The sequence below is a fragment of the Balearica regulorum genome, chromosome 2 (genome assembly GCF_011004875.1).
Source record: "Balearica regulorum gibbericeps isolate bBalReg1 chromosome 2, bBalReg1.pri, whole genome shotgun sequence".
In the NCBI taxonomy this organism is placed as follows: Eukaryota; Metazoa; Chordata; class Aves; order Gruiformes; family Gruidae; genus Balearica; species Balearica regulorum.
The window spans coordinates 139,738,430-139,751,784 of record NC_046185.1 but is presented as its reverse complement, the minus strand read 5'-3'; the positions used below and the strand labels follow the sequence as shown (position 1 = coordinate 139,751,784).

Sequence of the window (13,355 nt, the reverse complement as noted above, 5' to 3'; positions counted from 1 at the left end):
ATTGCTGTGCAGTTAAGATATGTATATCTTGTCTCTGCATTTGTGCAACCAGTCCTGGAAAACTAACTCGTTCAGGAGAGGCTGTACAAGGCTGAAGAATGCTCAGGGAAGAGCTATAGGAATGAGTGAGGTACTGGAAAAAACACATAGCAAGGTTTTGTAGGAGCTCAAGATGTTAAACTTAACAGTTGAGGACTGACTTAATTCCAGTTAGTACATACCTACATAGGAAATACTTAGTAATGAGCTACTTAAGTTTAACAGACATGGAATATTAAACTCAAGCAGTTAAGACAGTGAAGCTAGATAAATTCACAATAGAAGTGTGGAGTTATTTTAGCATTAAGGATAATTGGGTACTGGGCCAATTTGCAAAGATGGATTTTTTTCAAGTATTGGTATGTGTAAAATGAGATGATTTTACAAAAGATGTGCTCAAAGAAGATGTTTTTATAAGCCTTACTGGCTCATGATTATTTTGGGCTTTTTACATTTCAGTTGACTTTAAAGAGGTAGGGCTTTTTAAGTACCTTAAACATTCTTGCCTCACTAAAAAAAAAAATAGCATGCTGCAATATTTTTAGCTAAGGAATTAACACTTCTTTTTTTTTAAACTGTCTGGAATAGCTCTTTGAAGATAATTTCTGACTTCTGAAAATTTTTGGTTTGTATTGCACATGAATGAAGTCTCCAGTAAAGTAGAGGTGCTTGAGTAGTTTTATAGTTGTTTTGATTTCTGTCACCTCCTCAATAACACCGTAATTTTGCAGAGATGGCAAGAAACCAGAGAGTAGGTGGTGTCTTTTTGTAGTGCAATAGGTCACAGAAATAATGTGTCACTCAAGTGGTGCTGGTAGGAAAATGCTGATTGAGACAGTAGAGCATTTCCTCAGTAAAGACCACATTGGAAGTGAGCGAACATGCAAATTAAACTCCTAATTCAATTGACAAGAAGAAAGAATAGCAATCAGCTGAAGCTGGGTAGAGACATGACCCCATTTTAAGAACTTGCAGTTTTATTGCAGGTTGTAACAAGTTCTGATGTTACAGAATTGGCTGCCTTGAGCTGTAGCCTGGAAGCTCAGATGCAGGGGAGCTGGAAACCTGGGAGAAGAGGAAGTGGTGTAATTTTTTTTTTTATTTGTTTTCCCCCTTGAACTAGAGACTGAGCTTGATAACGAAGCACAGTTAAGCTAACAACTGCCTCTAGAAAAATCAGTTCTGTTTTTTTTTTTTAAATTACTTGTTTTGTGTGTATGTGCATAGTGAATTGTGGGGTTAAACTTTGCAGTGATAGGTACAGCTGTTGGTTGAGAAATAGGGTGTGCTCAGGGCAATGTATGTTTAGTAATACCTACAATAATCTCTTTCTTGTGCCCTTGTTTTTATTTCTGCAAATAAGGTGTAGGTAAATAGTGTTATCTAAATCCAGACTGCTAGGCGCAGCAGTCATGTTAACTAATTTTGGGTTTCTAACAGCTTACTGCAAGAGGAGATGAGGTCTGAGAGCTCTTGAGATGTTTGTGGAAGGAGGTTCTTTCTCCAAGGGGGAGAAAGCTGAAAGAAACTAGACTCCCTGTTAAGGTTTGGTGCCAAAGGGCTGGGTGATGCAGTTATTCCTTCCTAATTTCTGTCCAGATAAGAATTTATAGTCCTGCCCTATCTGTAGGATGCAGAGGTTTCTTGGGGAGTCTTCCTTTCCAGAAGATTGGTGGTATCTTTGGGCTTGTTACGTAGGGAAGGAAGAACTCATTCTTGTGAAAAATTAAAAAAAGTAAGGGTGCTGCCTGTGGAAACCCAACATTGTCTTTAGAAAATAGGATTTAAAAAAATGCTTGATTCTGCTTTTGTGATTCCTTTGGATTCTGATTTATTTTACTTCCTGTGAATGCTGAAAAACATTCAGCATTTTGGTGTCAGTCACTGAAAAAAATAAGTTTCAGGTGTAGCCTTTGCATCTCTCTGACAGTACAGCCGTGGTACCATACTACAGGCTTTCACAGCATGGTTTTATTTTGAGTGGGGCACATGCGTGTATTTTAAGGATTGCAATCTCATTCAGGGGCTCTTGTTCATGAAATGAAGTTGGGTACAACAGTGGACATGTTCTCTGTCCTAGTCAAGAATGCCAGGGAGGCAGTTTAGATGCTTTCTGAATTCAGTACCCAAGAAATCTGCTTCCCTCTCGGGAGGACTTTCTGTTTTGACCCTCTTCTGGAGGGGAATTCTAAACCCTTGGGGGCGGTGGGGGGGAGAGGAAGATGGTGGTGGTAGGTTTTTACTTTCTAAGCAACGGGAAAGCAAAGGCAGCCTAGGCCCTACCTGTACCTGATTTGGATGGTAACCTTGTATGTGAATATTTGTATGTGCAGGATGTTCTTTGGGTTAGGAAGACAGTGGATGCCTTAATACTCCAGAGGAGCATTAGCCTGGATAAGTGTCATTCGTTCTCCAAATCAGGCCATCTATAGATTGCAATCTGTCTCTTTGATGCCGTCCTAACCGAAAGGCTGTTGAATGCAGCACTGTGGCATGATTTGGTTTTGTATCCAGTAATTGAGAAAATGTATCAACTAGACACTCAGGAAAAAACCCCACTTGTTTGGGAATCCCGTGAGTACTTCCGTGTGGGGCATCCCAGCAGCCTGGGGTCTTTGGTACTTGTGTAGTTTTTGTTTGCTTTGCGGTGCCTGTGGAAACACACTGAGGGAAACTAAATGTCTAAAGATTTACGTGCCTTCAGGATTAGGGACTGTTAAATAGAGTTGTAAGAATATTCTGGATGCGGAAAGTCAATTTGTGGATATAACCCTTTTGATCAAAAATGTCATAATTGTCATAAATGTCATCTGGAGCAGGTTGCTCAGGCAGTGTCTAGCTGGATTTGGAGTATCTCCAGGGACAGAGACTCCATGACCTCCTTGGGCAACCTGTTCCAGTGTTTGACCACACAGGAAAAAAAGTAATTTGGTGCATTTAAATGGAATTTCCTGTATTTCAGTTTGTGCCTGTTGTCTCTGGGCTCCAAAGAGACAAGTCTGGCTCCATCCTTTTTGACACCAGTGCCCCTACTCCCATTTCCAGATATTGATCCACATGGATAAGTTTCTCCTCTGAGCCTTCCACGGTGATGAGTAGAGAGGAAGGATTGAGCGTGGGGCAGGTGATCCTTGAAAATCAACCAGATCTGGACTCCTTTCCAAGGCTGTATCCCCTGGGATTCATCCAAGCAAGCCCCTGAAGGGGCCAAAGCCTGCTCTCCTAAAGTCTGCGGTTGTGATCCTGCTTTTTGCTTTTCTTCCTTCCTCTCAGGATTACAAACTTCATTGTAGTCTGGTAACTTCAGCCGAGGCTGTCCCCAACCTTCATGTTTCTGATCGGTTGTTCTTTGTAGGTATGAGATCTAGCTGAGCACCTCCCCATACCAGCTCTTTGACTGACTCAGGAAGTTATCAGGCTACTATAGAAACGTCCTGGATTGCTTGTCTCCTGCTGTGTTGTCCCTCCAGCAGATCTTGGGGTGGTTCAAGGCCCCCAGGGAACAGGGCCTGTGAATGTGAGGCTTCTTCCAGTTTTCTGAAGACGGCCTCATCTACTCCCTTGTGATCAGGTGGTCTTGCAGCAGATGCTCATCACAACGTCACCCATGTTGGTCTGCCCTCTAACCCTGACCCATGAGCTCTCTGCTGGGTCACCACTCATCCCAAGCCATCCATGCCTTCCCACGTAAAGGGTGGCTTCCCCTCCTCATGATCTTGTCCAGTCCTACCTGAAGAGCCTGTATCCAGCCATGGCAGTGCCCCAGTTGTGTAAGCTGGGCCACTACAACTGATCCCAGTGCGATGGTAGCCCTGCAACTGCATGCAGGCCTCCAATTCTGCCTGTTTCTCCCCAGGCTGTGTGCCTTGGCATACAGCCCCTTCAGGGAGCCACCTGGGTCTCCCAGAGGTGCCAGCGGAGCTCCCCACAGTGCTGTTGTCTCCACACTTTGTCTATTTGGGCTCACCCCAGGTGAGCCTCTGTCATCTCTGAGGTCTATCTTGCCCACATTACCCTGAGCCTTTTGTTTGCCAAACCTGGACCACCACTTTGTCCCTTGACCGGACAGGCCTTGGCAGTGTCTCCATAACGCCCCAGATCCAAGCCCCTGGCATGCTGCAACCCTCCTTGATGGCAGTGGGGTTGGCAGCAGGGAGTTGCCCGCTGCTGGCTCCTAGTACAACTGCCCAGCCTAGGCTTGGCAGGTGCAGGGGCTTCATGGGCCGTGGCTCCTGCTTCTGTAGATGCAGATCTGCAGGTGGAGCAGGAACCGTCCTCCTGGTGCCAGAAAGTCACCAACTCCCAGCCTTCACCATCATGGGAATCTCCATTTCCCAACTTCATAATCACAGGCTCTGCCCATTCTGCCTGCACAGGAGTCTCCTTTCCACCATCTCTGATAATCAGCAGAGGTTTCCTCCTCCTTGTTGCAAACCAAGAGGATATGCCTTGGTCTCCTGCAGCCTTCAGGGCTTAAGGCAGGCAGCATTACGGTGTTTCAGGCTCTGGCAGCAAGCTGGGGACAGGAACCATCATGTGCCTGTAAGACTGGCCCCCAGCTACTCGATGCTGCCATGGGTCAGGTGCTTTTTTTTTTTTTCTCCATATGGCCTGGTGCAGAAACTTGAGCAACCTGATAGAGATTTGGTTGATGCTGATGGTGTGTACATTGGATTAAGTCTTCCCTGCAGAGAGGTGCTTGCTTTATTTTGGCAGAGCTCCCTGCAGAAAGGAACTTGTTTTGGCGATGCTACACAACAGGAGGACTTATTTTGGGGCCATAAAAGCATTTTCCTGTATCTTAAAACACTTTCCTTTTTTTCAGTTGGATAATAGCCATCAAAGAAAACAACATTACATACCTCAACCTCAATTAAGCCTCTCCATTAGATATTTCATGTGTTTATGGGGAATAGAGAGGGAACCCAAACCACTTACAGGCAAGCCGTACTGCTCATTAAAAGCCACCCCAGGACAGACGGTTCAATGTGCTCCAGCAAATCGCAAGTAAGAAAATGAGCCATTATGGATTTTTAATGTTTTCTGATTGTATTTAGTGTTAACAGGATGCACTATTAAAATGGACGGGGGTAAGGGGTGGGGGCCTTGAAGCAGTGTCAGTGCAGGCTTTCTTCCTGACCGCCTCTGTTTGCTTTTTAATCTTGTTTCCCTTTATACTTTGCTTTGGCAGTGTTCCCACAGCTAAAACTGGGAGCTGTGAGATGGACCTGTGCTCTCTCCGAGGTCTATCTGGCCCTTGAAGCACCGCAATAATAACCAATGAACATGGCAAAGGCTGGTGAAGCCAAGAGCTCTCCTACCTCCAAGGAGACCCAGATAACTTCCCTTGAAAATGAAGGCGAAAGCTGCAAAGTGCTCAGTGTGGGAGTGGGAGGGAGGGTTAAGGGCGGACCAAAAAGAAGACTTCATTTGATTAAGGCTCATGTGCCTGCGGCGCCTTTGCAGCCCTGGCTGCTGTCACCAAATCCAGGGACAGCCTCACAGAAAGGCGAGATCTGCCCAAGACCCAGCTGAACCAGAGATCAGAATAATCCCTCCAAGGCTTGAGGGTCACTCTCTGTTGTCAGACTTTGGTGTTTTGAAGCTCTGGTACTTATGTTCCAGGCAGAGATGATCATAGCAGACTATACAGACTGCCTGAACAGTCCAGGAAAATCAGCAGCTGTAACAGCAAAGCAGTTACTTCAGCAGCCCATGATTTTAATTTCTGTGTTTTATGTGTCAAGGGTTTATTCTGAGGATTGCACTTGGAATAATAGTAGGGGTTTGGTTTTTCTCCTTGTTGGATCCTGCTCCTGTGAGATTCAGCATGCTTGTTTCCTGCAGCCAACTGTTATCCACCCACCTGGATAGAGACAGGGTGGATGATTTAATTGTGCAGCACTTTTAATTTTTTTATTTTTCCTCTCTCCAACCTGTTGATGAAGCAAACAAATGGCTTCCAGCACCTGTCCTGGGGCCTTTTCTACTGCCATACCAGCTGTGGAAGTCCAAAATAAAAGAAATACCCTACAGAGTAAGTTTCTGGGCTAGATGAAATACTTTTGTTTAAAGAGAAGACTGGCTGTAACTTCTTTAACAGCTTAGGAAAGTCTGCAGTTGCTTCTAAAATCCCTTATCTACCTTTTTCCCCCCTCTTTTTTTTGGGGGTATTCATTATCCCATAAAGGTTCCAGCAGCAATCAGTGTAAATAGCTAGCAGGTAGAATGAACCAGACCTTCACCTCCAAGCTACAGCATGCTTGTCTCTTAAATGTTGTAATTTTTTTTTTTTTTTAAAGCAGCCAAAACTTCACACCCTTCCACTATGGCTTAATTACAGGGTTGGGCACACCAAGCTTTTGCTATGGTACAACAGAGTTAAAAGTTGATGGGAGTTGTACACTGCTCCTGGCAAATGGCAGCCTCCTCACTTGTCACAGACTCACAGAAAGGTTTGGAGTAGAAGATCTTCAAAGGTCCATTCCCACCCAACCACCTCTGCTACGGCTACCCTCCACAAGACCAGGTTGCCCAAAGCCCCATCCAACCTCGTCTTAAACACTTCCAGGGATGGGGCATCCACAACTTCTCTGGGCAACCTGTTCCAGTGTTTCACCACCCTCATCGTAAAAAAAATCTCTTCATTACATCTACCCTCTTTCAGTTCAAAACTGTTGCACTTCATCCTCAGGCCCTGGTTTTATTCTCTCTCTTTCTTATACACCCCCTTTGCATATTGAAAGGCTGCAATAAGGTCTCCCTGGAGCTTTCTATTCTCCAGGCTGAACAACCCCAACATTGTCAGCCCCTCTTCACAGGAGAGGTGCTCCAGCCCTTTGACCATTTTCATGGCCCTCTTCTGGACCTGCTCCAGCAGGTCTAACGTGGTGGGCTCCTATGCAGGCAAACACCTTGTGTTACTTAAAGGGAAGATTATACTAGTTTCTAATTATTCAATGAGGGGAAAAGTCAATTTTATGCTTAGAAGAGCACTGTTAATGAACACCTGGGTAATGGTCTGATTGACTGCAAAGCCAGTCCCCCTTGGAGCTGGAGGCTGGCTGGTTACCCAAGGCCAAACTTGCTGAACCTGCAGGGCCTGTTTGGCCGTGGTACCCTTGTTTGTGTGTGCGTGCGTGTGCTGCATTGGGCGCACTCGCTATGCGGTATCGCATGCTAAGCACATGCCGAGGGAGGACGGCAGCCCCAACAGTGGGAAGCAGCTCGTTTGTACCTAGTTTGCCAATGCAGTGCTAGACTGTCTCAGCATTTCTGCTTCTCAGCTGAGGCAAACCCTCTGCTGCTTGGCTGCTGGCAAGCCTAGTTGTTGCTCTGCTTTCTGCCTTCCCATATGGTGGCTTGTTTAAAAATAAGGCATTTACAAGGCGCAGAAATAGTAAAAGTAGGCTAACCAGAGGGGGATTTACAGTGAAAGCTAGATGAGGTACGGTGCCTGGGTTGCGGTGAGGGCTCAACTTCAGGTTACACACCTGTAGTGTTAAAAACCCCCTAGAAATACACTGGGTCCCTGGCTGGCTATGGCTTAATGTGGCAGAAGTCCAGCTCCTGCAACTAGTCCTCATGATGAGGGGAGCAAGCGTGGCCACAAGCTGCCCAGCCTGCACCACAGCAGGGCCTCCCCGTGCTGCCCAGCTCGTCCGGCCCGGGTGCCTCCCTGCCAGGGAGGAGAAAGCAGACGGGTGCTGGACCAAGTGGGTGGAAGCAGGAACTGCATGCTGGGCAGAAGAGGACAGGAGCTTGAAAAAGTGAGGAGGAACCTAACACTGGCAGCTGCACCTTTACTGTGTCACTGTCTTGCTGCTGCTCTCAGCAAGCATCTTTGGGAACTGCAGTGAGAGAAGACAGGACCTTCCAGCTCTTCTTCCTTTGCCCTGGGGCTATATTTCACCCCACATACTCTGAGCAGCAAGCATGGGCAGTACAGCCACCATTCATTCCTCACTGGTGCTCATCCGGTATCACCTGGCACCTGCAGCGGGATGTGATGGTAGATGGCAGATGGTAGTGGGTGGCAGAGGCCCCTGGAAAACTCAGTGTGATGCACAGCACCTGGATGCTGTGTCCTCATGTCAACCTCCTGCTCTACTGAGCCTTTCTAGGCTCAGATCCTGGAGCTGTCAGGCCTGTAGCTCTGCTGCTACTCCCACCAGGAGCAAAGCTGCTGCTGGTGCTGCTTCTTCACTCGCAGTCACCTTGTTGCTTAGGTGGTCCCATTTTCTAGCGTGTGCAGCCCCTAAGGTTTGAATGGCACCCATTTAAAAAAAATAGGCGTTGGGAAAAGGCAAGTCACTGCTTGTGGCCAAGTGGTCCTGCTTGGAAGGACATCAGTGTCACGCCCATACAATGCTGGATATGGAAATGGCAGAAGGGAACAAGGTAAGTAAGTAAGTCACGTTCTGCTATGTTGGAAGTAAATTCTGATCAACTAAGAAGGCCAGAAAAGGTACTTGAAAAAGTTACTTGTTAGTTTTCCCCATGAGCTGTTCAATTCCCAAGGTGCACGCTCCAATTCCCCTGAAGCAGCTGTTCTTAGATTTGGAGAAACCTTGACTAACCAAAATCAATTACATCAACCTTAATAAACTTCCCAATAAAGACAGTTAATCAATTACCACTGTTTTCATCTGCCATAGGGGGTTCTGCAGCTGTTTTTATTTTAGAACAATCCACTACTAAACCAGAATATGCAACTGGAATGAAACATATTAAATCAAGATGAAGGTTAGGCGTGTAGAACAATCAATCTGTAATTTTACCAGGGTGATGAACTACGCTGTTGTCCCAACCACTGCTGAGCCTGTGCACACATCACAGAAAATCCTCTCACAACGGCACCGGGGCTCAGAATTACTCTGCAGCCCAGGCTGCCGAGAAGCGCAGGCCGTGCACTTCATTAGTAGTAGGGAAGCATTGTTTGTAACTCTGTAATTAAGATTTTTGCCTGAAAAATGTCTGTTTGCAGGTTGGTAGTGTTCTTGCTCTAGTTTTCAGCTTCAATAAATGTTCATGATAGTGATGCATTGTACATAGGGATTTCAACTGCTTTTCTTTAAGCAAAATTAATTATATTTTAAATACCTCTGGCTTTTTTTTCATTTGAAAGTGTGGAAAAATTGCATAGGCTAAGGACTAAGAAAGCTAATGTTAATTTACAAAATTACATATTACAATAAATTAATATATAATATGACCTAATCAATAGTACAGTTTTGAGGGAGAGAAGGGAAAAACCCTTGCAGCTGTGGTTTTTCTTGTGTAAAGGGGATGATCATTCAGCTGGTTTTCTACCTAAAAACATCATGAGGATTCAGAACATCTTTAGCTGAACCTGTGCAATGCCCTTAACTGTACTAATCAAGACAGAAGACTTTTTTTTTTTTTTTAAAAATCCTGGAAGTCTAGAATCTGTGACCTAAGAAACAAGCACATTTTTCTGAATCTTAAAGAACAGTTAACTGGCTGTTTTGAAGTCACTATGCCCTACTCTTTGCTTTTTTCCTAGCTAACTGCTTTAGCTACTAAAAATGCTAGAGTAGATCAGCCACAAGTGCTTTAACAACTATCAAGACAAACAAAATCCAGAGCAAGTTTACCAACCACAGACTTGCTTAAAGTTGCAAGAATCTCTTTAATGATTTCAGTGGTAACCAAGCTGGCCTGAAAATGCCAGCAGCCTATCTATCCCTTGAGCTCCTAACATTTTTGGCATTGCAGATAATTACAGTTTGAGATGAACAGGATTTTGGGCAAACATCCTGTGTTATGAGTGCAAACTAGCACTCATAAGTGTAACTGCACCCCAGTGTAAACCTTAGGTATTTCCCAGTTAATCCACTTTGTAGATGCCTTATTTACTGCCAGAGACTGCAGCCCAAAGTCAGGAGTTCAGTCAGGAGAAGACCAGACCGTCCTTTCCCATTATATATGAAAATACATTGCTAAACATCTGAAGAACTCCTCTGGCAAAAATTGGAAGTACCTTAATGCTTGCAGGCTATGGGGTGGGATTTTGAACACTGCAGTTTTGGACAGAGGTGTTCAAAACATGTTGAGGTTCAGCCAGATGAACTCGTCAGTCCAACCCCCTCATCCACCGATAGTACGTAGCTTTTTGACTAGGAGCTATCAAATGCACATGAATGCTTCAGTGCAGCCACCAAATGATGTTCTGTTGCATTTGAGAAGCAGCAGGTCAATTCAGTTAACTTCTATATTTATATAGCTATTTTCAGGTTTGCAGTGCTGGTATTTAGTTATCTGATAGACCATGAGACAAGGATCAGCTAATTGAATATACAGTCAACTGGTAGTGAAAAGCTTCACTAATGTAAAAGGAAAAATCAACTGAATTAAAAAAGGCTAAATACAATAAATTGCAAAGCAGGTCCTATACAGTACATAGAACTTGTGATCTTAAATGGCTACTGACACATCCTTTTTCCCTTCCTTGCTGTAAAAGGAGAGCAGGAAGGCAAAGGAACACTGAGTTCAAATTTTCTTACTGTCCTACTAGATAACTATTCAGAAAACAGCGTGGAAGATTAGGTACTGTCCAAAAACTGGTCATATGTTTTATCTTCAGCTGCTTGTTACGGACCAATTGAACAGCACACCAGCATTCCAGTTGGAATAAAAGGTCTTTTTTTGTCAAAATCATTTTATTAAAGAGTTAATGTCACAACAAGCTCAAAATAACACATGCTTCAGAAATTAACTGGATGAAAAATACTCTGAACGGAAATATGAATGTTTTGAAGGCATGGTAAAGCATCAGTTGCAAGAAACTTCTGCAAACAGAATTCTATTGGTGCAATGAAGAAAAACCTCAGAAAAGAAGCCTGCTGGGTATGACTTTTGTTTACGTAGTGCAGTTTGTCTAGTAAGTTAAATCAGAAAGGGCACAATTTCCATGGCTGCACAGACCCAACTGTATTTCTTCAATAATTAGCCCCAGCACAGGTTTTTCACTGTGAATACTAACAAAACAAATTTAGTTGACATCTTAACATAGCGGTAATATATATATTATATACATGATAGATGTTTGACTCATGCAGCCTCCTCAGTTACATGATTTTTTTTTTAATTTACTCAAGAAACATTATAAAAAAATAGGTTTGCAATTTGTATTTCACTCCAGTGTTATTATTTCACATCACCTCAGGCAAAGACAGTGTTTCAGCAGATAATCTAATTTGGCAAGAAATCTGCCCTAATTCTTAACCTCATTTTTGTAAATCCACGTAGAAAATAAATGCGAACTCTTTATACAAAACATGAGCATATAACTGCACCTATATAAAAGGGGATTCATTCCCTTTAGTTTTATTATCATGGCACATACTTTATAGTTTCACACAGCATACTAATTTTCATTTAGTGTTTTTCTTTTAAACCCCAAAAATAGTGTTGATGAATGGAAGAATGTGAGTTACCATAGGCAGCTGACTCATGCATTAAGCAATTCATGTTCTTTATCAGTTTTCCCAACAGCATCAGGATTGGATAATGGGTCAAGGTCAGCAAAGAGACTGAACCAGGCAGTCAAGTCTTTAGGATTCTTTGCAGGTTCTGGGGAAAAAAAAAAAGAAAAAGAAAAAAAGTACAGACTTGTCAGCTATTTTAAAACAAAACTGACTGAATGTTAGACTGAGGTCAAACAAATGCCATGCTATTGTTTATTACTAAGGTCACTTCTGACAAGAAAATCGGAATGAATGATGGCATTTTAAAACACTACCTTTGACAGAATATGGAACTTTAGTAAGAATGAATGTTTTACATCTGTCTGCCTGTGTATTTTATGTGGCTTCTGCCATGGTAAGTACAGGAACGCTTTAATTAAAAATAGAAACAATCTCACTCTGTTTCATGAAAGGTATTTTACTTGTGTGTGCACCTGCATGCCTGCAAAAAAGTAAAACGAAAGTGAAGGCAAATTTTACTTTCAACTTCTCTTGCAGGACTAAATTCCTTTGCCTAAATCCAGTTCATGTGACTGTTCTGTGCCCCCTGTATATTACCACACAAGGTCATTACTCATCTGCAATGAAGTTTTAATGGGAAGGTATTGGCTGGAGATAGGGGAGGTACATTTGATAGCCAGTCCTAAGCATAGCCTCTAGTATTAGGTTGTATTTTTTGATGGATAAAAAATGTGAACCAGGAATAAGTTCCAACAGCAGCTGGACTATTGCACTTATGTGTCTTTATTGACATACAGATGTCACAGAGGTCTCCTACCTTCTCTTATTCCAAAAGGGCAGATGTTTAAGTTAAAGAGGAGGTGACTTTGGCTGAAGGTACATCACCACTTGCTTTGTTTTTTGTGACCCTGTGCTTAACATATATAATATTGATAGTGAAATAAGATGTGCTCTTCCACTCAGAGAAAAAACATTGCATGAAAGCATTCTTTGTGAAACAAGGAATTTATGGACAAAATAAGTTCTGCCTGGCATGACTTTCACCTTTGTATCTGCAAGGCTGGAGTATCTGCCACTTTCATAAACACAGATTTTACAGTAGCTGAAGGCTGTTCCTTTTTCTGTTGAAGGTATTGTAGCTGTGGCATCACACTCACTTCGAAAACAGTCTCCAAAACATCTTAACCCTCTTTTCCTGCTGGCTGAAACATGTCAGTCTTTTAATTCCAGGAGGCAGGGGTAGGAATACACATCACTCCTTTCTTCTGAACTGAACATCTTTGATGCAGCTTCTGTTTGATTGTGAATGACCAGAATAGACTACAAAATGGCAATAAGGATTCAACATATTCCTGGTTCGCTTACCCAGAAAACCTTAGTCAAAATCAGCATGGCTTTGTCTCAGTAGATGGCAGGACTACACACTCTTGGCTCAGTTGCAAGAAATGAATTAAGTTGCAGACAGATGATTACTGATAAGATGTATGTTATCAACAAAATTTGCAATTAGGGCTCTTCTGCCTTATCAGTAGCCTGTATTTTAGCCACAACATCCTCCTAGAGCTTCAAAACACTGTTTAGCTTAGACAAAATGCACGCAGATGCTATTCTGTGTGACTCAATTAAAGTAGTAAAAGAAACTGTAGTTTCAGCTCCCTCCTTATATAGTAAATTACTCTTTTGACATACTACTAGCACTGAAGCTTACCAAAACCATACACATACACACACATATCATACACATAATCAACGCTGATACAGAGTAATTCATTAGTTAGCACATGATTCTTGACAAGTAACTACAAAAATAGGTTCTGTTATGATAGAGTAACTGAGAAGACCAGAAAGATAGAAGAGTCAGCTTAA

General features: G+C 43.1%; 1 protein-coding gene across 4 annotated transcripts in view; it reads right to left on the bottom strand.

The window, feature by feature from the left end:
* Nucleotides 1-10,702: 10,702 nt before the first annotated feature.
* Nucleotides 10,703-13,355, bottom strand: part of ICA1 (islet cell autoantigen 1) — a 71,955-nt gene continuing 69,302 nt past the window's right edge. For all 4 annotated transcript variants that reach the window (XM_075746101.1, XM_075746104.1, XM_075746103.1 and 1 more), the window contains one exon: nt 10,703-11,634. In XM_075746101.1, the coding sequence (XP_075602216.1) occupies nt 11,513-11,634 (122 nt within the window). In that variant the 3' untranslated portion in view covers nt 10,703-11,512. The remainder of the gene's footprint in view (nt 11,635-13,355) is intronic.